The sequence below is a fragment of the Copadichromis virginalis genome, linkage group LG15, assembly GCF_057382275.1.
Source record: "Copadichromis virginalis isolate Kocher_CV1m ecotype Utaka linkage group LG15, C_Virginalis_male_GT1.1, whole genome shotgun sequence".
In the NCBI taxonomy this organism is placed as follows: domain Eukaryota; kingdom Metazoa; phylum Chordata; class Actinopteri; order Cichliformes; family Cichlidae; genus Copadichromis; species Copadichromis virginalis.
The window spans coordinates 8,963,210-8,989,656 of NC_140632.1; the positions used below are offsets into that span (position 1 = coordinate 8,963,210).

General features: G+C 39.0%; 1 protein-coding gene across 1 annotated transcript; it reads right to left on the reverse strand.

Annotated features, from left to right (window-relative positions):
* Nucleotides 1-133: 133 nt before the first annotated feature.
* snx17 (sorting nexin 17) lies at nucleotides 134-26,001 on the reverse strand. Its single transcript, XM_085431728.1, has 15 exons — nucleotides 25,166-26,001; nucleotides 21,160-21,234; nucleotides 19,335-19,452; nucleotides 17,850-17,914; nucleotides 16,028-16,138; nucleotides 13,386-13,476; nucleotides 11,266-11,353; nucleotides 8,083-8,152; nucleotides 7,401-7,493; nucleotides 6,901-7,104; nucleotides 2,966-3,094; nucleotides 2,539-2,616; nucleotides 2,324-2,398; nucleotides 2,185-2,226; nucleotides 134-2,082 (listed from the first exon to the last, which is right to left on the reverse strand). Exons 1-15 carry the CDS (start codon nucleotides 25,223-25,225, stop codon nucleotides 1,981-1,983), a joined length of 1,401 nt encoding a protein of 466 aa, XP_085287854.1. The 5' UTR covers nucleotides 25,226-26,001; the 3' UTR covers nucleotides 134-1,980.
* Between the last annotated feature and the right edge of the window lie 446 nt (nucleotides 26,002-26,447).

The following is a 26,447-nucleotide window of genomic DNA, read 5'->3' on the forward strand; positions in this document are numbered from 1 at the left end:
GTATCTTGACACTTATCTGTGCTACTCTTAGCATATAACGTGGCAAAGTACAAAACTGCTGCTGCAAAATAAATGGGAGTAGTGGTAAAAGATGACTGTTACATAATAAATAAAATAAACCCACACATAATCGTTGAAGTTCAGAGTTTATTTTAAGCATCATGACCAAATGAACCGACAGCTGTCACTGAACATACCACTAAAAATCAACATGAAAATTAGTGGAATGTATCAAGACGGTACAACGTTCATAAAAGCAATGCTAAAGGAAAAAAACCAAAACAAAACGGCACATTAGAAAAATTTGGCACCTACACATACACTAACATCAAGGACCTTGCAGCTTTGTGTACTTCATATCGACAGGAACAGAGAAAATATAAATGAATCGCTGCGACCGTGTCTCCCTACAGTGAAAGCAACCGAACAGAAGAATCACACCAGTGAAAGAACAAGACAATTATACTGAGAACATTTTTGTTTGCAGTTCTGGCTAAAAGTGACAGTAAAGCTGTTGATAGGTTGGCACTGATTTACAGTTAGCGTCTTTAAAATCTGCTGGCATGAAATAAGTCAAGTTGACAGCAAAAAAAGAAAAAAAATTAAAATTAATAATAATGGAATAACACACCTTATAAAAGTGGGATATGTTCACTCTTTAAAATTTTGTTCACTCCAGCAATTATGATCACATTAGCCGCTTCATCAAAGCACCTTTTACCAAATCCTCTGAGATGACTGGAACAACGTACGAACAAATTACAATGAACTGAAGCCCCGCGACGCCATCGCTCCCCCCAAAAAGAACAACACAAATCAAAATCAGATGCAAAAATTTGTAAACAATTTCCATTTGAACTAAAACATTATGTAAACATGATAAATGTTGGTCCATTTAAACTTTGTTCCATACAGCTTAGATTACATTAGATCTGATTACAATAAGCTAGATGATAAAGATATTAGTAAATGTTCAGAATACTTAATTGCATGTACATAATATAAAAAGTGACTTTTTAAAAATGTTTATTTTGTGCAAAATGCTTTAGTAAACTATAATTTGGCATTTATGAGAAACCTTTTAAAAAAATTGTTAAAAAAAAAATCTGATGGATTTACTGAGCCCCCCAGGGTAAGAGCCTACGCACATTTATAAATTCATGCTCAAACATTCATCTCCACCGGTTATACTGTGCAAAAACGATGGGTTCAGCAAGTGCAAGCAGCTCAACCAAATCAACCATCCATTAAATTCTGCAAAATTCTAGTTAACATCTCTTTAGTTTCAACCCATGTGAGAAGGTGACCCCAGAAACTATATATTAAAAAAAAAAAAAAAAAAAAAAGCAAGTTAAGGCCTCGAACTACATCTGAATACATGTGACTCTAATGTCTAATATAAAATGAACCCCTGCTGATGATCTCTGTTAACTTGGCACACATGTAGCATGACGCACAAGAGGACCACTGACATCAGAGGAAGCATTTTGGTATATAGCAAAGCCGAACATTGATCATCACGCAGCTAAGCAGTTGCTCTAAATATTCTACATTTTGAGTTAAAGAGAACATTCTCAGAAATATGCCTGGTAACTTCCAGAACAACTGCGTCCAGTTCTCTTCACTAGTGCCGGGTCTAACCAAACAGTTGGCTCTCTGGTTGGAAACGGACACGCAGCCAGTCAGGGAAGAATCCAGGATCTTCGAATAACGTACGTTAATGACGTGATAAGTTCAATAAGAGAGCTGAATGATATGATGATTGTAACTAAAATGCAAATCAAGATTACCCTTCAGAGTCTAAATCATGAAAGGTCACCGTCAAAGATTAAATGAGAGCTTAAGGCAGCAAATTCTCCGGGAAGTAGCTACAATATTGCAGAATCGGACGCCTGCGTGGACCGCTCGGCTCGGCTCAGCTCAGCTTGTAATCTTTGTCGTTAACAGTGGAATGAGTAGGGGAGGAAGGGGAATTGTGGGTTACAGGTCATCGTCTCCGATTCCCTCGAAAGCATAGTTGCTGATGTTGTTTGCCAAGTTGGAGGCGCTGACCCCTCTGAGAGACACCGAGGTCAGCTTGGTCTATATGGAATAATCAATATAAGTATAATTAATGCTTAGCTGATGCTAATTTATTGGAATATTTATTAGCTAGTCAGTAAAAACGACAAAGAAGGTACTCACTGAGAGTTTGACAATTTGTTCACGGTTTGAATCAGGGGAGTCCTGCAGCATGGAAGAAAAAAACAAAACAAAACAGACAGTCAAGAAAAAAAAGCTACAGCTGAGAATAAAAAACTTGGCATGCTATCCCGTTTCTCACCAGTAGAGGGGAAGATTTCACAGCTTGCTGACTGTCAGACCGGTGGATGGAGCCATTGTGTCGTTTCCTCAGCATCTGAAATGTGACAGAAGATGTCAAAAGAAATAGAATAAATGTCAAAGCTATAAATGAATGACTTATACATTTACAAACGCTGTGATATGTATGGAAAACAAAATGATGGCATAATGTTGTTAAATGCAGTCAACACAAACCTTTTTTATGCTGCCACCGGACTTCTTTACCATTAATTCATCCACCATAGACTGGAGGCAGATACTCATCATGATAGCCTGCAATCACATCCACACAGAAACCAGTCAGACATAAAGCAGCAAGCCTGTATAGTTTGAAAAAGAACAAAACGCACTAAAAATGGCCGATCACATAATGAGCTGCAAGCAACTTACAGTTACACCTCCTTAAAATCTCAGCTAAACTATGAAAAAACAAAACAACACGGCTGTTTTCAGCCTTGAGCCGCAGCATTTTTGAGGTAATCCAATGAGCACTAAAGAGGATTATGTACAGTACCTTAAGAAACTAAAAAATTCTAAATACACAAAGGGAAAAATTATCTTTAATGAATAAAAAAGATCTAGTTTATCTATATAAAAGTGAAACTATCCATCATCCTCCTACCTGGTCGCTGGTGATGGTGACCCACTGGAGGCGGTCCTTGCTCATCAGGTACTCAAAGGAGAGCTCGAGTTTGATTTCAAATTGACCCGAGCTGCAGGGATTGGTTGTACCGTTGGCAATTGGAACTTGCTGCAGTGACAAAAACAAAGACAAAAAAAAGTCACCTTCTGTTATCATCGACCACTTCTGATTTGCTTATTCTGTTGTGGCCCTTTTCCTTCTTCCACTTTCAATTTGTTGTACTGTGTTTACATTTGAGAATGACAAAGAAACCGATTTCAATATTTTTTCAACCAGCATCAAACTTTCAATATTAAGCGGATAAGCTCCGTCGCTGGAGCTAAATCTCATTTTCTACCCTGCATGTCTTCTCCTTAAGCTGCTATTCTTGAACTCCTGCATCACAAATGACAGGCAGGCTAAAAGATAACATGAAAGAAATATTTGTGATGGGTGTGTTACGCTCCCTAGAAATAAGCCCTCATTCCTCGTTTAAGCAGTGTCTGCCCTTCACTGCTTCACAAACCATTTCCGCTCTGGGTCAGAATGTAGCTGTAGTGGAAATGCAAGACAAACAACGGTCTGACACAGATGCACAAACACATGTACATGCTAAGTGTTTATTTTGGGTTCTTCCGAATGTAATTTGGCTACAACGGATGGGGGGGGGGGGGGGGTGTCTTGCAGAGCTACAACAAATGAGATGTTTTGAATATTTGGCTGCTAAGGAAAGGACTCATTAAATGACTCTGACCTCTGAGAATGAGCTCAGGAATTAATCACCCCGCCTGGCAGTGTGGGGGCTCAGTCTGTAACACACAAGCTAGGATGCATTGCAATTTTAGATGTGATGCCACGTGTCCACATCATTAGCTCTTAGAGAATTGTAAAAGCTTCTTTGATACACATAATGACTGTAATGCTCAAACACAAACGCAGTACAAAAGTGAACTTTTTTGCCCATCTCCATTCAAATGACATATTTAAATGTTCCATCTTTCAAATGGCAGCAGAAATTGTGCGGGTAGAGCCTCAAGTAATGCTTTTCTCAGTAGTAAAATAGACTGTTCTGCTACGATTGGGTGCAAACACAAAAAATGCATATTTCAGCTGTTCCATGCACAATACTGTCATGGTCCGCGGCCCGGTGTCCGAGGAGCTGATGGGATGCCCACGCCCACGGGTGTGGCTGTTAACTCCACACCTGCATTCCATCTCAGGCAATTATCAGGTGGACTATTTGATCCAGCCCAGCCAGCTGCTCCACGCCAGTCCGTTAGTCGTCTCACAGCGGTAACGTACACCCACGGGAAGACAGTTGTGAAAACCCTCATTTACCTGAACAAACGCTAATCTTTTCCTTTGCGCTCAGGTAACAGCTCGGCGTGTTTTTGAGCCACCTGCCTGTCCACCTGCCCGTCTGGAGTTTGGATCGCCTCCGGTACCAATCACCTCTACTTTCCTGGAGCTCCCCCGCGGACCCTCACCCCTCCCTCCGGCTCCCAAGGCCCCACTTTGACTGTAAGACTCATACTCTCCCCCACGTATGCTGCTATTTCCCTGCTTCCCAGTAACTCTCTTCCTCTTTCTGTTACAGCCTCCCACAGTCCCGATTACAGCGTTCCTGCGTAACTCATCCCCCGGTCCCTTGGTTTTTCTAGTTTCTCGCGTGTTTTCCTTTGACCCTTCCGGGACACCTTTAGTTGAAATAAAGTTTATTTTTCGTACTCCTGTGCGTGATGTCTCTGCTTCTGGGTCCAGCTTGTGTACGGAACTTCGGTTCATGACAAATACTGGTTAATGAGATGCTTTACATTCCCAAAACAAGCCGTTTTTCTAGATGGCTTAAGAGCTGAAGTGTCAAATAAGGTTAAAAAAAAAAATCCAATTAATGAATTAAATTTAGCCCATTTGAATTTGTAACTTTTTAAAAGGGGATCAAATGTATTTTGAAAAATGCACAGAAAGAACAAAATCTGTATAGCTGAAACTAAATATTGTTTAGTATTTGTGATACAGCAAAGAAAAGATGGTATAAGACCATCAATCTAATCTGTGCACAAAAATAGCCGAGCGCTGACGCAATCACAAACACGAGACTTTCCAACATTCCCGGTCTTTGTTATCTTAACGCCACTGTCTGCAAATATCTACCACAACTACAACTAACTTATGTTTAGAAGTTTAAATCTATTCATCATGTGGATGAATATCATGATAATTGGTAATTTTGATGATTTCCTTTAACTGTTCTTTTTCCATGGTGGAATGATTATGCAGGATACAGCTTTAATAACCTCTCTAATCCACAGAGGGTTAAAAGTTTAGATATAGGCTTAAATATACATGCACTCACTTAAATCTTTCAATATGTGGTGCTGAAGGTCCTACAATGTCCTACAATGAAGGTCCTTTAATGAGTTAAAACTGAATGTACATTGTCATAGACTGAGAGAGTGCTGACCAAGAAGGAACCTCCTGCTCCAAAATCGATACCTTCAACCTAAACTGGAATCTGTAGCTGCCCACACAAACCAAATGTTTTTGTTTTTTTGCTGAGACAGACGCCCAGTTGAGAGAGACTCAGTCCTCCATCTGTAACATTTGAGGAAATGACAACAAGAGATGGTTTTTGTTCCTCCCCCCCCGCCATCAATGCAACAGATAACACTCATTAAATGCTGGGCATTGGACCAGCAATATGTTAGCCTGATCAATCAATTCCAGTCATATGCTCGAGGGACTCTGGCACCATCTCATGCTGATCAATTGATTTAAGGTCACAGTTGAAACAGAACCTTCATGGATTAACTCGTAAATCTTTGGTGTGTGATGTAGCACCATTACACTTTCATTAGACTCACCGCCCAAAAAAAAACAACACACTTTCAATGGGTTTAATTCAGTGTTAGTGGAGCTGTTAGTACTGTCTGATAGCTTTTTTTGAGGTTTTTCTGCACTTCAGCACACTTCAGAATAAGATAATGGATAAAATGCATTAAATTTCCAAAGTAGCCAAGAAGCAAAAACACTCAGCTAGTAAATGATTTCACCATCACAACATTTACAAGGAACTCACAGATGGCTCAGATGATGCAGAGTTGACATTTAGACTGATTTTGAGTTTTCTGTTAATATAAAAGGTAAAGAAGAGACTGCACAAGTGGTATGCTTTAACAAAGTTCAACAGACTAATGATAAAAATAGTTTCATTCACTGACTGAAAGAGGAAGCATGGAGGAGGAACAGCTCATGACCAGAAGTACTCCACCTTAATACCATAGCAGCCAGTGGACATGACACACTGATATTACTTTATTACTTACTGAAGGAAGTGGCAGCATTAATTCAAAGGCATGAAAAACAAGCAGAAGACCAGGCTGAGACAGCAATAAGTGGTTTCTGTGATTGCCTGAAGAGACTGCATCATGTCTGAGGGTAAAAAGACTAAAAGCAAAAACTGGCTTGAAATATGAAAAAAAAAACCCTACTGAGATAAAACTGAAGCGTGCATGTACTATCTGGTGTCTTACTTTGAATTCAGTGTATTAAAGAAACGCGCGAGAAATAAAACTTGACATTTACACTTTTTTTCTACACATGTAACTGTTTACAGAGGTGTGGAAGTACTTCCCCTCAATGCATGAATCTGCTTTTCCCAGCAGACAATTTGCAGTTCAAATACTGTTTTAGGTGTTAATCGATACAAAAGATCAATTCAGCACTATCCTTGTGTGGGCTGTGTGTTTGGGTAATTGGACTGATGACGATGGATGGTGTGGAGGTAAGCATTTTTAGCTAGCTGTTAATGCTAAAAAACTAACTATGGTTTGTTTCTGGTGCAATGCCAATAGGCCACTTTAGAAACAGGAGGGCCTTCATCTTGATAAAATAAAGGTACACTTAAACTCTCATGCATTCACGCTTCCACTTACAGAAGATGTGATTCGCCAGCACCTCATGCGAGTAACTTTGAAGCTCCCCTCTTTCATCTGTTCATTAGGCAGCTTGACATGGAAGTTGAGCTCATTGTTTCCGGCGCTGACGATGACTTGGCAGCCCTTCTCGGGGAAGTCAGTGACACAAGGGTCAAACTTAATATAGCCATAATATTTGAGGGTCTGGCCTAGATGGATGAACTGAGGAAAAAAAGAAAAAAAAAAACAACCAAACAATTTTTAGATGTCATTTTTTTAGGCTTACCTAATCCCTGATAGAAAATTCTGAAATTCTCTCCTGGGATGTGTTTAAAAATTCATATTATGGGGCAAACTAGGTTAACTGCATTACATGGAATTCACTAGAGGGAGTATTCTCCGTGGTCTACAGATTTGTCCTAGCACAAGGACATTTCTGAGCATCAGCTGGATTTAAGTGACAACTGGCAAAGAAAATTCAAATGGCAGAAACGTCAAAAAGAGGCACCCTTGCTTACTTCTTTCTTAGAGCCTTTCTCCTGCAACGATTTGAGCTGCCTGTGCTGGTCTTTGTTGACGAGTATCCAGCCTCGCTCAATGTCAGATACTGTCTGGTGAAGCAACAAACAGGAAGTTTATTTTTCTACACAGACAAATACAATAATTCAGGTCAATGAGTTTCCTTTGCTAGGAGAAACAACACTAAAAACGCCATGTTAACAGTGCAGCTCAACAAAATATGCACAAAAGCACAAGCTCGTTGGCACTATACTGCTTCGCAGAGGCAACGCTCAGAGGTTACAGATTCTAATCAAACTTGCCGCCCCGAAAATGCTTAATAAAATCAGACAACTGTTACAGCAGAGGGAAGTTACTATAATAGGAAGGACATCTCTTCTGAAAGAGGGACGCAGAGAGGATTCAAGGTGTTGCAATGTTAAAACAAGCTGACACCAATATTTCGATAATGGATGATCCCAGGGGACGCACAAAAGCATTTGGCAACCAAAAGATGAAGCAGCTGCTGATTCAGTTTTCTTGGTGAGAGGCTGGCACCAAGCAAGCTCAATAAAATACAACAGATGCAATCTGGAAACAAATACAATCAAGTCTAATTTAAATTTTCTGCTTGGGTGCACATCTCAGCGGGAGTTTAATTTAAAACAGTGTCTGGTTTACCTAAGTGATGAAGCCTCTTACCTGGGCATAAAGCAAATTCAGGCCAACTCTGTTTTCCATTACATCACTATCATATGCCATGTCCCAGTAGCTGAAGAGACAAAAAAAATAAGACAGTGTCAAATAAAGCAGAATTAACACAGCCTGATTGTCAACTTTGAGTGATTTGAAGAGAGCTAAGGGGGGTACTGTAGTCATGTGAAAAGCTTTGGCAGCAATAACCTGAAGTAATCATTTTCTGTATGACTCTGGCATCATTGTGAAGGAATTTTGGCCTACTCTTTCTAACAACACTGCTTCAGTTCAATAGTTTATTCACCGCTATTAGCCTCCTGCAACAGCAATCCAATAAGCTTCAGTTCTGGACTTTGACTGGGCCATTGCAACATCTTGATTTTGTTGTAGATTTACTGCTGTGCTTGGGATTTTTGTCTTGTTGCGTTCGCCAATTTTAGCCGAGCTTTAGCTGTCAGACAGATGGCCCCACACTCTAGAATACTTTGGTGTAGAGAGTCTGCGATGTAGCTCTTGATTTTGGGGGTTTTTTTTGCAGTTTTTCTGACCATGAACAATCTGGCCTCAGGGTGAATTTTGCTGGGATGTACACTCCTGGGAAGATTAGGGCATTGTGTTAACACACCTGAATGCTCCAGACCAGTCAACTGCCAAAATGTCGGCTTTTAAATAGTTGGTCTTTTCTAACATGCATGTACATGCAGCAGAAAGGAGTCAGCTGCATTCTTAATACTGATAATGCTACCATTTGTTTCAGATCAGACTGATACCATAAACTAAACGTGCAAGGAGCAGGACAGAGAACAAAAGACTGCTAGCCATCAATTCACTGTCTACTATAAGCCCTATTCACATCACATGGACTTTGTACCATGGAGCAAGCAATGCAATGCAATACAATGCATTAACCCATTAACAAACCTATTTCTATGGACTATGTATTTATCAATACAAGGCAATGGAGACGTCTGTCCGGTGTACAGTCAAACTCCATCCATGAAATGAGTGACTTATGGAGAAATCAGCTCAGTCAGTGAGTAAGGCATGCAAACATTCACCTCAAGAATTATTTACAGCTGAGTTTGAAAGGATGTGAGTGAAATGGTATAATTTCCACACAGCACTGTGGCAATATTAGAAGTACTGCTTGTACGTTTGTGCAAAGAGATGTGTGGGAGCCCGAGGCCAGCTTGAAAATCAGAACATGATGTTGAAAAAGAAATTCAAAAAATTCTATCTGACTGAGACAGACGAATCAGATCTGGGTCTATGTTTTTAAAAACACCCAGAACAACAGTATACAATTTAGATGTATCACTTCCTCACTGCTGGTTGTGAAATGTCTTAAGCAAACACTTTCTTTACACCACAACTGTGGCATTTTTCCTGCCCCAGTTACATTTTGTATTTACGTTTGTTCTTAAATAAAATCGTCCTTGAGCTCATGTTTCCCAACAGTTTAGCGCAAAGGTGTGAAACTTAACATGTAGGCGCTTGGCTGGGGTGCTATTAGGAGCAGTTGAATAGAGCAGTTGTTTGAGGAAATGTTAAGCTACTTGGCCACATCCGCAATTCAAAAACGACCAGTAAAACGTAGGGCGGTGAAAGGGAGCAAGAGAGTATGGGTGGTGGAATCAGAAGCACTGTGTTTGGTGAGTCCTTTTATTTTGTCTCATCAGATGTAATGGAAAGTGCACTTAAAGACCCTGTTGAGAGAAATAGTTTTGCTTGTTGGACTGGTTCAAACCACCTCCTGGATCTTCTTTACCGCATACAAAGACTGAAAATACCATAAAGCTACAATCTTACTAGTATATAAACTATATTGTACCGCTCACTAACCTTGACTGTTTTTCATAATCCTGTTTTCATTTTGTAGATGCTTTGAATAAAGCTTGGCAATAGAGAACTGCATCATACATTTTAGGTTTTCAGTAGTTTTCTTCCCTACATTCTTCCTCTTCGTCTGGATCTCATACACTGTTTTTTCTCACTTGTTAGTTCTACGTTTATTCTTCCCCTCACTCTTCTACACTCCACAGCGAAACTAGGTCAGCAGGACTGAGACTTTCCTTAAGGCAGAAAGAAAGTAAACATCCTGTGTACCTCCAGAGTCCACAGGAGGCAGAATAATGAAGGAAAAGAAAAAGGAGGAAGCAGATAAAAGTTATCTTGACAAAAAGCGGACAAATCAGCGGACTGGACTGTAGGCTTGAAACTGAATGAGCAGTTAGTATCTTCTCGTTTATTTAGCCGTTTCTCTCAAATAGAACAACATTAAGACTAATTCTATCACTTTTCCCCCCCCGTTTTTGTGACACATGCAATTCCTGGTGCACTGCTCTCCACACCAACAGCTCAGACTCAGTGGGTTTTTCTGTTAATTGAAAAGTAATACAGATATCTGCAGCAAAAAACACTGTTGATGCATTTCTTGTGCTGACATTTAGTTTCCTCTGATGTTTATTGAACCCTGACCCAGTCAAATAAATTATAAACCCGAAAAAAACAAAACAAAACACTGATGCAGCACAACAGTCTGTTGGAAATGTGACTTTCGTGAAGTGAGAAGTTCAATTATATAAAATATTTGAATCTATTTGTTTATTTTCAGGCTAAATTTTGTGTAAATAAAAAAAGCGAAAGCTGGTAATCGATGAACCCCAAGAACAAGTTTAAATCTCAGAGTAAATGATTTATCAGAACTCTGGTTATCCAGTTAATTGGTAACGAAGATGTTAGAAATTGCAACAGGCATTCTGCACCAAGGGTAAATGAATGAAATGAAATCTATAGCAAGATAAAATATAATATAAATTTGTTTGCAGTTATTTTGTCCTTTAATGTTTTGGTTTAGTTCTGGTTCAAAGATTAACTTGTTGGATCAGTGCAACTGATTGTTGTAGACGCTGTAGCTGTAAGGAATACCTACTGCAAAGACAAACTGCAAAGTGGTGAAATTTAAGTAGATGTAGAATTTATTGTCATTTCATTACATTTTCTGGACCAAGCCCACTTACTGTCAGGTGATGATCATCATGCTCCCTGACAACAAAAAAGGTAACCTTTCTAGCAGCCCATCTTTAACCTTCTCTTTTAACATGTCTACACCAAGAGCTTTACCACAGATAAAGAAAACAAGACGTGATCAGATTCATACTCATAATGTGAACAAGAGGAGGTACATACCTTTTCCGTAAGACTATGTGAAATTCTGAGCTCCGCGAGCTGGTAATGGATACATAGGGCAGCTCAAATTCTTGCAACTTCCGCACAACTGAAAGAGGAAAAAAAAAGCAGAATTTATCATAAATGTAGCTCAGGTACCAAAGACATGGATAACAATGTCTACAACGGGGAAGACACCATCTGTGCAGGCCCCAGCAGGATACAACTTGTGGTAAAATGTGTGTGTGTGACAATACTTTTTTAAAAGGGCTCTTGTGTACATGCACCCAGAATCTGCAGCTATTTTATTGCAGTCAGTTCCCTAAGGAGAGTGAAGCAGACTGAAGGTCGTTGCTGCTGCTACTTTGTTTTCACCCATCAATAAATGTGCTCAGTGCGCACACACAAATACACACAAATGAGATGACTAAAGAGCCCTTTAGTTTACCATTAGGTTTATAAAAGTGTATTCTGTCTTTTTTATGGGCAGAGGGGCTGTGTACTGAAAACAGAAACACAGAGTGGTTACTTTGATGTTGAAAATTATCTGGCATAAAGAGAAACAAACTCAATACTTAACATGTAATGGGACATTTTTAAGCAAAATAAATCATCTCTGGAAAGCTAAAAATGCCACAAAAAGCAAATGAGAGCAGCACTAATTCAAACCACATCCTGGCTCTTCTCAACATGTCCGTAATATTTTACATTATATCCTGACTAACACTCCGACCTCAGGGAAATTACTGCCTGAATTTTTCTCATTATCCTGTTATGTCAATCATCCCACCATCAGTTCTGCTTGATCAATGACCTGCTGCGTTGTTAGCCATATTTAGCACATGCCTCTTCTTTTTCATATCACTCAGCCTCAGATTTAAATGGCAGGATGAACAACACGTCTGTAAAATATACAGACCCCTCTGAGTTCATCTGGGTTCACTTCCAGCCTGGTATCGATGCTCTCTGAGGCGAGCATGTGACAGGTGGAAACCATGAGAATCTCAGACTGTGGAGAGGTTTGACCTAAAAGGGCTCTCTTCCTCTGTCACTGGGGTATACATGAATGTGAATGCTAATACTTTGCAATGATGTGCGTCAAGTGAAACTGAGCCACATGAGATGTGGCCATTTGGTCTTTTGAGGCGGTCCTGTAAGTAACATTGACAACAAAAAGACAATGGACAAACCACATGCTAACTGCTACAGAGTCTTCACAAAATGTATATGGGCAAAAAAATGATTTTGCCCTGGCTTGAAACAGTATCATTGTGTATTTCCATTTACAGCGTACTTTAAAAAAAAAAACACATTTATAATATGCTGGAAGTCAACACTCCTCTTGCAGTCTGGAAAAACAATAACTTTACTAATCAGACGCCTGTAAATGTGGTACCACTCTGGAACTGTTGGTAAACCACAACATGCATTTCAGCCAAGAACACTGCAAAAAGGATGTTGTGCGCACTCACACTCCAGCACTACAAAATGTTTTGCATGCACCAGCCAACAAATAGCTGACTCTCACTGGGAGTCAGAACAGCCCCCAAAAAATTTATTATACATTCTAGTTAGAGACAGAAATACAGCAGAATTTGGATTCAAGATAAACCCTCTAGAGGCGATACACAGCTTTTCTTTTTTCCTCAACTAAACTGAAGTATTTCTCAGAACAGAGAGACAAACACACTCAGCCGTATTCTTGTTGCCAGAATAAAGTTCCCTGCGGTTCCACAGGAATCTACTCTCTAGCAATTCTTAATGAAAGTTCAAGTGTTTACACCAAAATCCTACTTTCATTTATTTCTGTGTGATTTGTGTCTTCTGAGAATCGTCTCTTTTGGTTACTGAGAAATGAATTCCAGCTAGAACATAAATAATCAGCAGTAATAAATGATGGCTCTTTTTTTATGGCTCTTGTTAGCTGGAGAGATAATCCTTAAAACATTTGCTGGCAAACTACACTTTCAGCTCAAATGGATTTTTGCTACAATTTACTTTACTTTACAATTCTTATCAGGGAACATTTCTGCAGCTTATGTAGCACGCAAAAGAAAACTTTCCAGCAATAACAGAAACGGGAGGATGCTGCACAAGTTCAAGTTGCTTTTATGGCTCTGTTTTTATGATTTTGAACTTACATGATAAACTTCCATCCACACCTTCACGAACCAGGAAAAGACTGAAGTAACCAACAAGGTCATCTGGGAGGTCAAGCTTTGTCGCAACAGCCTGCAGAAACAATAACATTTAATTTCAGCAACATTCAATCAATCGTTTCATCAGAGCTTTATTTTTCAGAAGGTTAAAAAAAGAGCAGATTAAAAATACTACACTAAAAAAACCAAAGAGATAAAAACAATAGAAAAAAAAAATAGACTTCCATTAAAAATAAATAAATAGTATACTTATGTTGACAATTTGCTATAGCTTATTCGGATGATTAATAGCAGCTGGGACAAAGCCATTTCTGTAATGCTTAGAGACTGCAAACCTGAAATTACTAAGGGTGGGAGTCATTGTTTGGCTGATTGCTTAATGGTCATCTTCTGCAACTGTTTGATATAAATAGTTTAACTAGGTTAAACTGCAATTTGCCAATCAGCTTCTCTGACTAGTTTGACTGCATCAGTTTGTTCCTGTTCTTCAAAGACAGGTTACCGTATCAGGACACCAAGGAAAGAAGATTAAACTGACTAAAAGATCTATAAAATAGATAAAACTGCTCACATTCCACAGTTTGACCTTTAATGTTTTTGGCATCAGGTGTGGTGGATTTTTTGCTGAACTCCACAAAGCAGTTTAGTATTGCTGACATATTTACTGAAATACAAGAGCTTCCTTGAAAAGGACATCTGGATGGGAGCATATGTTGTTCTATAACCCGTTTATACCTTTCAGCATTAATGGTGCTTTTCCCAATTTAAGAGCTGCCAATTCCAAAGGCACTGATTCACCTCCACGCCATCAAAGATGAATGCTTTTCAACTAACCCTTGATAACAAGCCAGACGGTGTCTCATCTTTAACCCAGAACATCTGTGTTTTCCAAAAAAAGAACTTTACTTTTTTTTTTTCCGTCTGACCACAGAACAGTTTACCACTTAGATTCAGTCTATTTTAATCGAGCTTTGGCCCAGAGACAGCAAAGAAATTTCTCCAGATTCTTAAAATCTTTTGATATTATATACTGTAGATGATGAGATATTCAAAGTTTTCACAAAGCAAGGAACATTATTCTAACATTGTTCTGCAATTTGTAGATGTGGTTCTTAGCAGATGGGCAATTCAAATGAAACAATATGCCCCAGTTTAAAAATCAGATTTGTTTTCTGTGCTCTTGTGTGACTAAAATGTGGGTTTATGAGATTTTTTTTTTTATTTACATTTTACACATTTCTGGTTTTGAAGTTGTAATTCTCATAATTTAACGGTAAACAAAGCCACATGCAAACCACTGGTAGAGTTTTTGAACTGCCTAGACAAAACAAACAAACAAACAAACAAAAAATCTAGCATTTTAGTTAGTAAAATAATTAAGCAATACTACATTGAGGCAGAAACCCTGACTAAAATATACACCATCTGTGTGCTCTGACAGCTGCTGTTCTGATCAGAGGTTAACTGTGGTTAAACTTTCATAAGAGACTCAAACAAGTTTGATTTACAGCCAAGATCGACAAAGTGCACGCCACTGAGGCATCACCATGTTTACTGGGATGAGTTAGAGTGTGTACTTTAGTGTGTGTTTATGGTGAATAAAGAGTACAGGTGAAGTGCATATACTGAATGGTTTGGACATCACCATGTCTTGCACAGATTATTAAAAAAATAATAAAACAACAACAACAACAACAAGTCACATATAATAAAGCTGTTTGATAATAATACTGTATATTTGTTTCACTGGCACATTGTAATTGCTCTTTTGGGATTATGGCCTGAAAGCTTAAATAGGCCTGATGGGTATTTTCATCATGCCATCAAGTGTCTTTAGCGTGTGCTTAGATTTGTTTTCTTTCCACCTGTCTTGGTTGTGTTCCGAGTTTTCCTTAGTTTTGATTGAAGTAGGCCAGACTTCATAAAGTGCTTCGTGAAATATTGCTGTACTGAGGAGGTGCTATACAAATAAACATGGCTTAATTTGACTTATGGTATGTAGTGCCTCAGAGCTCACAGGAGATTGTAAAGCAATATTGCTTGCCTGAGGCAAATCCGTGGTGTTTATCAGATCTGTTATGAAGAGCTCAAATGCCTCTAGGTCAGAGATGACCATACCGATTTAAATGAAATAAGCAATGGGCCACACTTTAAATAACTGAACTGAAACATGGCCACAGGTTACAATGAAAATATTTATAACTTGCTTAGATGCCTACATAAATATTTAAAATACGCTACATTCTGGTAGTGTCCTGGTATATACGCTACTGCATGGGTCACTGATCAAACACACTGCATTGGAATTGAGTGAAATAGCAGCGCAGACTTATCTAGTTCATCCAATTCCAGCCCTCAGGGCTGAATTTTGTCCATGTGCTCTCCAACCAAACACACAGAACTAATAAAAAAAAAAGTTGAAACCAAACAGATAAAAGTTTAAGACTTTAGTTTCTTTTAACTATATCAAGATATGGAGCTGACAGCAGTATTCACTTATAGTTTTTTCATGTAAATATTTTTCTGTCTAAGCAAGATTTCAACAAACATGGCACTTAAAAAGCACCGTACTGTGCAAAACAGTAAAAACATGTTTACTCTCACTTTAAACATGCAGCACTTACATCAAGCACATCTTCCGTCTTATATGATGTGAAAATGTTGACTGTGACCTTCTGGCCATTACAGAGGCAGATATCTATTGCAACCTCTTCTGTGGGGATCTGCTGGGTCTCCTGTGGAAACAAAAGGATTGAATTCAACTTTCTGGGTGAGCTACATGTTTTCATTCCCATCAGTCAACAACAAAAATCACACCAAGCCACACAGATGGAAAAACTCTGTCTGGTTAGAGGGGGAACCACCCCCTCCCCCCCAAACCCTTTCCGACAATGGATGACCCTCCACTGTAACATTTTCTCAAACACAAATTTATAATGCACTTCAAACAAAATTTAATCCATTCAGTCTGATCACTTTTATCTTTACTGTCAATTTTGACATAAAAGCTTGAAAGATGTTCAAAGTATGTTATGGTTTAACTCAAATGGAGAAGGAACAAAGGCAATGGCTCACATATGGGAATTATTTAGTGCATATAAGAATAGGACCTGTGCAATGAACAGTCCACAATAACGAGTAATTAAATATTTTTAATTATTAAAATCACCTTTAATTATTCACTAACTTTTTGGGGGACTGGACAATACTGATCACATTCATTTTCTTTGTAATTGATTGTTATCTACATACTGTTTGGAAAATATGAAAATATTTACCATAACTTTAGTAAAGGGTTGCCTTGTTTTGTCCAAGCGACAGTCAAAAGGAAAAACCCCATAAAGATATTCAAAAGCTGGGAAATGTTTATTGGATATAGTGCTACATACAGTCTTTTGTTTTGGATAACAAACTTGTAAAAAAAAAAGCCACGATTTGACTACACATTACAAAACAATAAAAAAAAAAAAAAAGCACCATTCAACAAAAATGCTTACTTAAAAAGGTAAAAGCAATATCATTATGTAAGAAAAGGCCTCTAACACTAATTAAACCAAGTCTGCATTAAAAAAAAGAAAAGAAAAACGTATGATAAGATGATTAAATAATCTCATCGTTTATATTAAGGGTGCAATGTTGAACTGGATGACTCCAGCTTCTTCTCTCTCTCGTCTTCCTGGCTAAATCATCTATCATCTTCCCTTTTCCCACAGCAGGGGGTCTCTGAGAGCACAGAAGGCACAGATGAAAAGCCTACACTGGGAGGCAAGTCATCTCCTATTCCAGACCTGCTTTCCTCACAGTACGTGAGAGAAGTGACATAAACACTGACTCTAATGTGCTAATCTGAGAGGAGAAGAGGGCGGAAGAAAAAAACAAAACAGGAGAATGGGTGCGATGTGGCTGCAGATGGATGAATCTGAATGGATTTGCAGCCTCAGGTAATGCAAGTCACAGACTAAATGATGCAACCTGCTATGAATAAGTTATGAATACACCATCCATTTGAAATGACATAGAATCAGGTTAAACTGAAAACCTGCTTAGATTTTTTTGGTATGGAAAAAGCTTGTTTTGAGCTGGATGTCTCTCACACAGACACACACACACACACACACACAGTAACTAAGTTGCTGTGTTTAACAAAAGACTTGTTACATGATTCATGTTATCATTTTCCATGTTTCAGCATGCAGGCCAGTCTTGATCTGACACATCTAACCAGAAGCTTACAAGTACAGATGACACAATCCAAGAAAGTGTATGTGTGCTGCTGCGATAGATAAACAGCAAGAACAGCACTACCTAATTTCACCGCAATGTCAAAGTAATTACTAGTGAAGCAGAAATAACTGCCTCAGCATTTTAGTATAAGGTGCATTGCTCCTTTCAGACCTATTGACCGACAACAGCTTGATGCAGGTTAGATATAAAATAACCACCAACCTGTTGGGCCTTCCTTAAGAAACTGTTGAACAACTCGCTGGCTCCAAGCAAGGGATCCTGACGGACTGAAAAAAACAAAACAAAACAAAGGACAGTAAAGCAATAATTGAAAGTAACACAACTACATGAATGCCTAACTGGTGTTGGTATGCAATTTTGGGGGTTACTCATAAACATCAATGTTTTTAGGTGGAGCCACTTCCCATTTCTTAGTTTTCTGCTTTTTGAGCTTGCTATTGTGAAATAGGTCATACCTTCCAAGTTATTTGTAAAGGCAATTTAGCTTAGCGCATAAAAACTTTATGACAGAAGGGCTGACCTCTGGCAAAGGATCAACGACCTTAACTGCCACTAACCAGCTCCAACACACCATACTTAGTAAATAAAAGGCTGAATGAGCAACTCTCCTTTGCTTTGGCTTCTCATTTATTCCTGACACAGTTTTCAGTGGCAAAGCAGAGCATTTAACATAACATACAATATGACTTAGTGTGAGCATGTGTGTGTCATCCTGTATACTAACTTCACAAACTCCACTTGACAAAAAGGGAAATTTTGAAGCCATCTGCATCAGTGCATATTGTGTTTGCGTCAGTTTATTTTCCATAACTATGTCAAAAACCATGATGTAACCTAGTGAACTTGTAGCCAAGAACACCCTGAATGCGTATGCTCCCAGACTATGAGCAAATATGCACTCAAACAATGATCCCTTGTTCTGCTGTAACTTCCAGTGCTTGAAAGGATTAAAACCAACCCTCCATGTTGCTGCCAGTTGCACTTATTTGTGTATGTGTGTACTTGGATAGTTCACCTTTGACCTGTTTGCACAACGTGTAATATGCCGAAACCCTCTCGAATTGAAATACTCTGAATGGGTTTACTGACCTGATGCTAAATAAGCTTTTAAAACTGTCACGAGGTGTTCCACTTGGTTTTACCATGCCAAAGATTTTAATTATTCTTCATGGTACAAAAGCCGGGTATTTTTCCTCCAAAAAACCAACCAAAAAAACAAAAATCTCTTTACTAAAAAATTCAAATCAATAAAAAATTATTTAAATTACTGACACTTTCAGCTTTGAGATTCTGGGTCTCGATATTTTTCTTCATAAGGTGTGTCAACATTTCACTCCCAACTGAAGCAGTGTCCCTGCTCAGACACTATGCCCAGATTAACAGTTCTTTCACACTTATGTGGCATGAAGAGAACAGTGCATGTTTGGACTCCCTGCAGACACCAAGCAAACTTGTTCTTGTGATTGCTGTGGGGAAAGCTCTCAAGGAAACCGTGTTTGTCCTGCAAATATTCTGTTTTAAAAACACAGACTCGTTATACACACACACTACTAAAGAGGGGAATGTGTGCAACTTAAAAAACACTATCTAATTTAAACACTGGTTTAAACAACCACTCTGCATCTGAATGAAGTGAAATACAATACAAGCCATCTGTGAAAAGTTTATTCTGCATGAATAACTTACTAGCTTGCATGTATTTCTCCAGCTGTTCTCTCCTCTGTTCGACCTCAGCAGGGGTCAGTGTGAAGATCTTCTTTGGGGGGAAGGCAGGCACCACATTGCTTCCATATTCTTTCTTTATCTGTTGATGCAAACCACAAGTTGTGAAGCTCGGAGGGAACAAAGAGTCGGCACTCTTGGAAAAAACAAACCCTCGCAAACCAGTATTTCTCTGGTTTTAAGAGAAAACAGAGTTTGTTCAAGCAGTCTGCTAGCTACATTCTTATTTTAACAAAGCCATAATTACTGAAAAGAGATTTAAGTTTGAACTATTAAAAATGATAACTTTGCTATAGAACAGCAGTCTTCTGAATTAAAGATCTGTGGATTAATTTTTCTAAGAGGTACATTGAGGTTGTTTGAGATGAATCACAGGTTTATTTTAAGCACTGTTTCAACGGCTAGCTGCTGGAGTTTCCGTGCATAACAAACACAGACACAGACACACTCACACACGAACACATCTGGAACGCTGAATGTCTAGTCATTCCAAGTTTACTTTGTCTTCCAGCTTCTTGACTCATTTCTTTCCATTTTCTATCATCTGAGCACTGGTAGCTTGAACGATTGAAGTCTTACACCATTTGGTGTCTGATCTAAAAATCAAACACGTTTATGTGGTTTAATTTTTAACCTGCATATTGCTGCAGGTATGCTATGATGAAGGCAGACCACAGCGAGTGCTAGAGGAAAAGAGGCGATTTTCACCTCTGCATATTTCCCTGTGGTATTTTAAGTATGCCAGAGGCAGCAACTGGTTACACATACAAATAAGCTTTCACAGCCACACACACCGAGCACAGGTTGCAGATTCATAAAAGTCTGTCACATCTGAAATACATGTGAGCTCATGCGGAGCATTTTTGGCAGAGCTTGTCCTGTTTTTTACTGTTTGCTTTAAACAGGATTTGAATCTAGCACAGATTCTGCCGTGTTGCAAATCATTACAGGAGAAAACACATGAGAAGCACTTAAAAAAAATCTAATTTTCTGAGCAATAACTGAGACGAGTGTGTGCACCACAATCAAGTGTGGAGTGTTTTGGGGTCATGAGTATGCCACAGGAAGCCCTTTGAGGTTGATGCTTAAAGATTTGAGTGTGTCTTTCCCACTCCCTGTTGCCAGGCAACAGCAACTGTCAGGATGATAACACAGAGTTGAGGATGGAGATTGTAAAGTTTGGCCCTAGCTCTCTTAGTTTGTAGTGTGTATAAGCAAAAGGGGCATTGGGCACTCCTTTAGGGCCATGTTTTATGCTGTTGTATACATTTTAGTGCACAAAGCACTTAAAAACACATCTTTACAAGAAAGAAAAACACATGTGAAACACTGAATACACTAATTGCCTATTAACAGCTCTGAAATATCAGTCTGGCTGTGTGTAAAGCTCAGCTGAGGCAGAGACCAAACAACTCTCAAGAACAGACAACTCAACACTTTCCCACCACATTTCTTTTTCAGATTAAATTCCTTTTCCCAGCAGGTAAAGTGTAAGAAAGGCCAAGAACATTCTTTCCATGTCACACACCCCCACCCACCTCCCCCATAATACTGTCTATTTACAGCCAATAGCTGGAACTCTTGGAAAAGCGGAAGCCAAAGACTTCAAGGCATCGTAGTCATGATTTAAAGTGACGGGAGGCTGGCGTATCCACCGTATGACACAAATACGAGTAAAAGGTCACCATGGGTGGATGTGATGGCATTTATGTCAGAGCACCACACATAAAAACGTGCTTTGAAGCACACTGACAGTGTGGTTGGTATATTAACATGGCTGAAACCTTACCTGTTCATGGAGGCCAAGAAGTTGGCTATAGCGTACCCGACAGTGCAGCACACCATTGACATGGATGTTGTAGGCCTGTGGGGACAGACATAAGGACAAAGACTATGTAAAAAAAGCATAAAGCGAGTGCTGAATTTGTTTCTTTAAATGCACACCCAACAGTGATTTGGTGACTTCAGAGGCATTGTGTTTGCATGGAGGAAATAAAACCACAACCGCTGAAAGACGCTGGAAGAATCAGCATTTACCACCCTGTACCTTTAGCATCAAGTTTCACTACTGATTTCATCTGATTATCCCACTGCAGTGTGCTTCCTCGGCTTTTGTTTTCTTAGACCAAACAAATGAAGTGTGAACTGGATTCAATCATATTCCAGCGACTTCCATCCAAAGAGGAAAACAGAACCTGCTGCACAGTTTTCAATCCAAACCGCTTCGTTTGCCTCATCCAGACATTTAATATAGAGAGAAAGTATTTCATGTGGAATCTTTAACTCCTTCTCTGGAGACACTTTGCTTGTTTTGACAGGAGCTGTCACTGAAAACTCCTCCACAAAACAACCACTTGGAGCTAGCAGACCAAAAATCTGCTTGCCTTCATGTTGAGAGCCAGCCACAGAAAGCAAGGAAGAAATTTTTCATGTCATTAAATACGATAGTAAACCAAATATACATAAAAATGTAATGCATCAATTACAGAACAACCTACATGGAATAATCCTATTAGTATTGTGTGAAGAATTATTCTTAAGAATTTGAGAATTATTATTTCCTCCTTCATATGCTAAACCCCCCCCCAAAAAAACCCAATCAGCTTCCAGCAGGCTGTGCACAGTGATAAGGGAACAACAAGCTCACTGAGAAGACTTCATATTTGGATATCAAGACATAAACTGCAGTAGTGCTTTAATCCTCTTCCCTTTCTATCTCAATTAATTCTTGCAGTCAACATGGCGGGTCATCTGTCCACACAAAAGGAATTTTACAGTTTCTGACTGCACATGTACATGCTCTTGCTGAACTGCACAAACAATCAAAGGGAAAAACAAGAATATCACGCCAAAAGTTGTTCTTGCAAAAGAGGAAGGCTTGGACAAAAAAAAAATATGTCTGTGTAGGCAGGATCCTGACAGGAAGGAAGAATGAGTATGCAGAATGTCTTGGCTCTAAAAATGCAAAAGTGCAACAACAACAAAAAAAAAAAAAATACCCAAGTTTTTTTTTGGTGGCTACAAGCAGTTCAACTTGGGGACAGTTCAAGAGGCTGTATATGTTTTCCTCCATATTCCCACACTCATCTTTGTTTCTGCACCCCAAACTCTTACAAATGTATTAAATAGTGTTACATTTTGATCCTAGTTCCTCATCATGTTTAAAAGCTTTTGATTTCATAATCCAGCTGCTAATCTAAAATTTGTGTCATAATAAAGTTTCTTAATAAAGGAGTGAGATGCTGTCTGATCCCATTGCTGTAATCAGATCAAAACACTGAATGTTCAGTCCTGAGATAGACCAGATTTAATATGAGACGCCCTTATTAGAAACAAAACTGTCAGTGTTTTTACTTTTTTCATCACTGCCCACTTTAACCCCTAAAACCATATGTGATCTAATCTTGTGAACCAGCATCTGTGAGAGGATTTCCAAGATACCTGCTACTGTTAGCACATTTTAGGGAACCTCTCTGTGTCTCTAAGTTTATACATCTGGCTCAGTACATGGAGCCAACTGACACAGCTACACTGTTGAGCACAGCTTTCATGGTTTCAAAAAACAAAACAAAAACCAAAGTAATACAGACTTTGAATAATGAATAATGAACTAGTTTAGAGCTAAGTCTAAATCTGTTCCTCATCCTGAGTAAATGAGTTATCGTCACTTAATGTAACACCAAAGTCTCTTGTTCTCATATCCACAAACACTAAAAAAAGTAGGTTGAAATAAAGGCAGAAGTGTAATAGCGGAAAAAAACAACAACCCAGGAACACTGCCATAAAAAAGAGGCCTTTTTAATTCTAAGAAAGCCCTTTGCAAACGCGGCAAATTCTGCGGCTTACTGGTTCCAAGGTACACAACCCATCTCTCAGTGTTACAATCAAGCAAAGTCCCTTCCTTTCAGCTGGTTATGGGAAGGTCACAGTGACAGTCACAGGACTCCCAGCTGAGAGGTGAAAGGCCTTTGCTTTTCCCACTGGAGTACAGGCTAAAAATGTGCTTGGTTAAGTAGAGATACGTCAGAGAACGACATCAGTGAGGAACGCGTGGAGAACACTGTAAAGAGGGAAATAATTCTGAATTATTCGACATGTCCACTACTTCTCTTGGAAAGCTTTTTATGTTTATTTCCTAATTCTGTGCCAATTCAAATATTATTATACCTACTCCAAGACTTTCTTCCAAATACACAGTCAAAATGGAAAATACTCATTTACAGGTGTATGACACTGAGAGCAGCCAGAGTAATGTTACATTAAAATCAGATGATGCAGTGTTTGTGTTTTTAAGTACACACACACACACACACACACACACACACACAGGACAAAGGGACCTGACACACAAAAACACTTTTAATAAATACTATAGACACTGTTTTCTATAAAAATCCTGAATTATTAATTATTTGTTGCACGACATCAACACATGAGGAGAAGCAAACTTGGGAACCGAGAACAGGTTCCAAATGATCTGATCCATCAGAGCTCTGAGCTTTCCAGTTCCATTCATCGATGCTGTCAAGGTTTTCTGACAGTCGCACATTGCTAAACAATGACGTCCCACTCCTGGCAGTGGAGCTCTTGCACATCTGAGTCAGATGCAAACCTTTTTTCTACTCTGTGTTCAGAAGTAATGAAACTGTTGTACTTATGCCATAAACCTGCAAAGGCCTACTGCTAGGAACAAATAAGAAAATGGATGAGGAATGGAAGCACAATTCATAATGACATCTTTAAAATCATTATCCATCTCAACTTGAACCCAAGCAGTTTTCTGGCAACTTGCAATCACCAATAGATCATATTTATCGTCTCTGTCCAAATAATCAAGCAACACAAGGAAGAAATCTTTTGAGTTGACGCAAACTTTGAGAAATAAACACTACATCTGGCAAACATTAATACAATGTATCCTGACTGTCAGTCACTGGGTTTTTCATAAATAGCAAAGAAAATGGTGCTATTACGGCTGTCCTTGATCAACCTTCACTTCAGAACACAGCAAAGCACAATGGTAATTCATGTTTCAAACAACATTAAACACAATAAGAAACAGAAAGAAGAAAATAAACATAAAGATTATGCTGCAGCTCCCAATGTGCTTTGAAGACTACCATAGTTTAGACTGATATATATAACTGCTAGTTAAGGGATGAAGTTAAAGCAATGCTGGCTGTATTCTCTTTTTCTAAATAACACGGGAGATGGCAACATCATGGTAAGCAAACCTCAAATCTCACTAAGAATTTAGGTGCTGGCTCAAACCTTTAAAACAAAAGAGACTTTGTTGTGGCTGATTTGAGCCTATAAAGAGACTGGGACACATGCAAGTTTGTGCATAAAGCTTTGAGGGTAAATCACAGTGTGTTAAACTTCAGACATGGCATAATGATGCTATATGTTTATACTGTAGAACTAATCCGCCAGATGAAGGTAAAATGGCAGAAACTGTGTTGGACACGATAAAAGCCACATTACTTTTCTGTTGATGTCTCAAAGAATCATGCTAAAATATTTTTTGCCCAATTTGCTCAAATTTTAATACAACAAATCAAGTTTTTAATCACCTATGCAAAGCATAAATGGCATGATTACACAGTAATGTTTATAGCTGATTTATAACCCAGCAGTTCCGCCTTCCCAATAATTTGTGCACAGTAAACACTGGAGCCCGTGCCGCACTGACATTAGCTCGACATGTGGGCAGCTGAAACAAGCATTAACACAGTCTGTGGTTAAAGCGGGTACAACAACAACAACAAAAAAGAAAGACACAACGTCGTGCTTACCACGTAGGTCGAACCGTTTTCTCCCGAACGAACCTCTGTGTCGGGTATGGAAAAATGCATCTTAGCTCGAAACACAAGCAGCTCCCAGATGATAAGTCCTTTAACGCCACCACAGTCTGCGATGGAGAGGAAGACACCACAGTTTCCCCACAAAGTCCACTGCAGTGACTAACGTCGGTGACTACGGAGGAGGAGGAGGACGAAGAGGAGGAGGAGGCGTCTCTCTCTCGGTTCAGCCACTGGTTTGAGAGTCCGGGGGGATACTGTTGCCGGACTACGGGGCGACTGCTTACGACTTTATTATGTGGACAACAACTCGCGTACCAAGTCGCACTGACGTTAAACTTCTCCCACGTCAGTGTTAAACTTTTCCCTCTGCCGTTCGAGTAGCAGCCATGTTGCAAGTGTAATTACACCTTCACTGTTAGCATTACAATATCCTATTGACTCACTTTAGGCAAGTTGTAAGAAAACCTTTAAAATCACCTATTTGTTAAAAAACAAAAAACCCAAAACTCAGTTTCAAGCTGTGCAGTGAATTCAGTTCATTAGCGTAACCAGATGAAGTTGCTGGATAAAAGGTGCAGTTGGTTCTTGCAAGCCCAAGAGCGCCGCACAGCCCGTATGGTAAACCTTTCGAAATATATGAGCGGACAGTTTTACTTGAACGTTTCCTGCTTTCCCGACGTCCTACCTTTGCGGAAAAAAGTTTAAACAGCGACAAGGTATATAGATAGAGCAAATGTGGCAAATATCGCGTAAGAAACCAGAGGCTACCCCACCGTCCGGCCACTCTGTGTTCAGCGTACGTATTGGCAGATCAAGGTTTTGGGTCAAACCATCTTATCGTCGGCACACGGGTGTATACTGCAGTTTATGCAATTAAAATAACACAAATTCACCCCCAAGACATACAGTTATTTTACTTTATGGCACAATATTTTGTAAACATAACACAAAGGGTATTTTTTGTATTAGAATTAGTTTTACGTTATTTGATCCAATCCGTTAGTTGGTCCAATCCGAACTGACAGTGAACGCGCAGTCAAAATTCATTAGTCAAAAATGTTTTTTTCCGCTAGTTTTACAACACACACAGTTAAACGTTATATTTAAAAAAAATATTCGAAGACGTGAAAAACTACTTCAAATGTTTTGAATATTAAAAATATTTTGTATTTTGTAATATTTCTTATTTGACCTTTTTTCTACAGCTAGAAATGCTTACGGCATAATTTTATACTATTGTTTGTGATTGTGTGTAACAGAGAGCGTACAGAAG

What these genes read in the sequence shown, in the direction of transcription:
- snx17 (XM_085431728.1), bottom strand. Translation starts at nt 25,225, where the DNA reads ATGCATTTTTCCATACCCGACACAGAGGTTCGTTCGGGAGAAAACGGT. An exon ending in TTCTTGGCCTCCATGAACAG is followed by an intron (nt 19,453 to 21,159) that starts GTAAGGTTTCAG and finishes TTGCATCAACAG; the next exon opens with ATAAAGAAAGAATATGGAAG. An exon ending in GGAGAAATACATGCAAGCTA is followed by an intron (nt 17,915 to 19,334) that starts GTAAGTTATTCA and finishes TGTTTTTTTCAG; the next exon opens with TCCGTCAGGATCCCTTGCTT.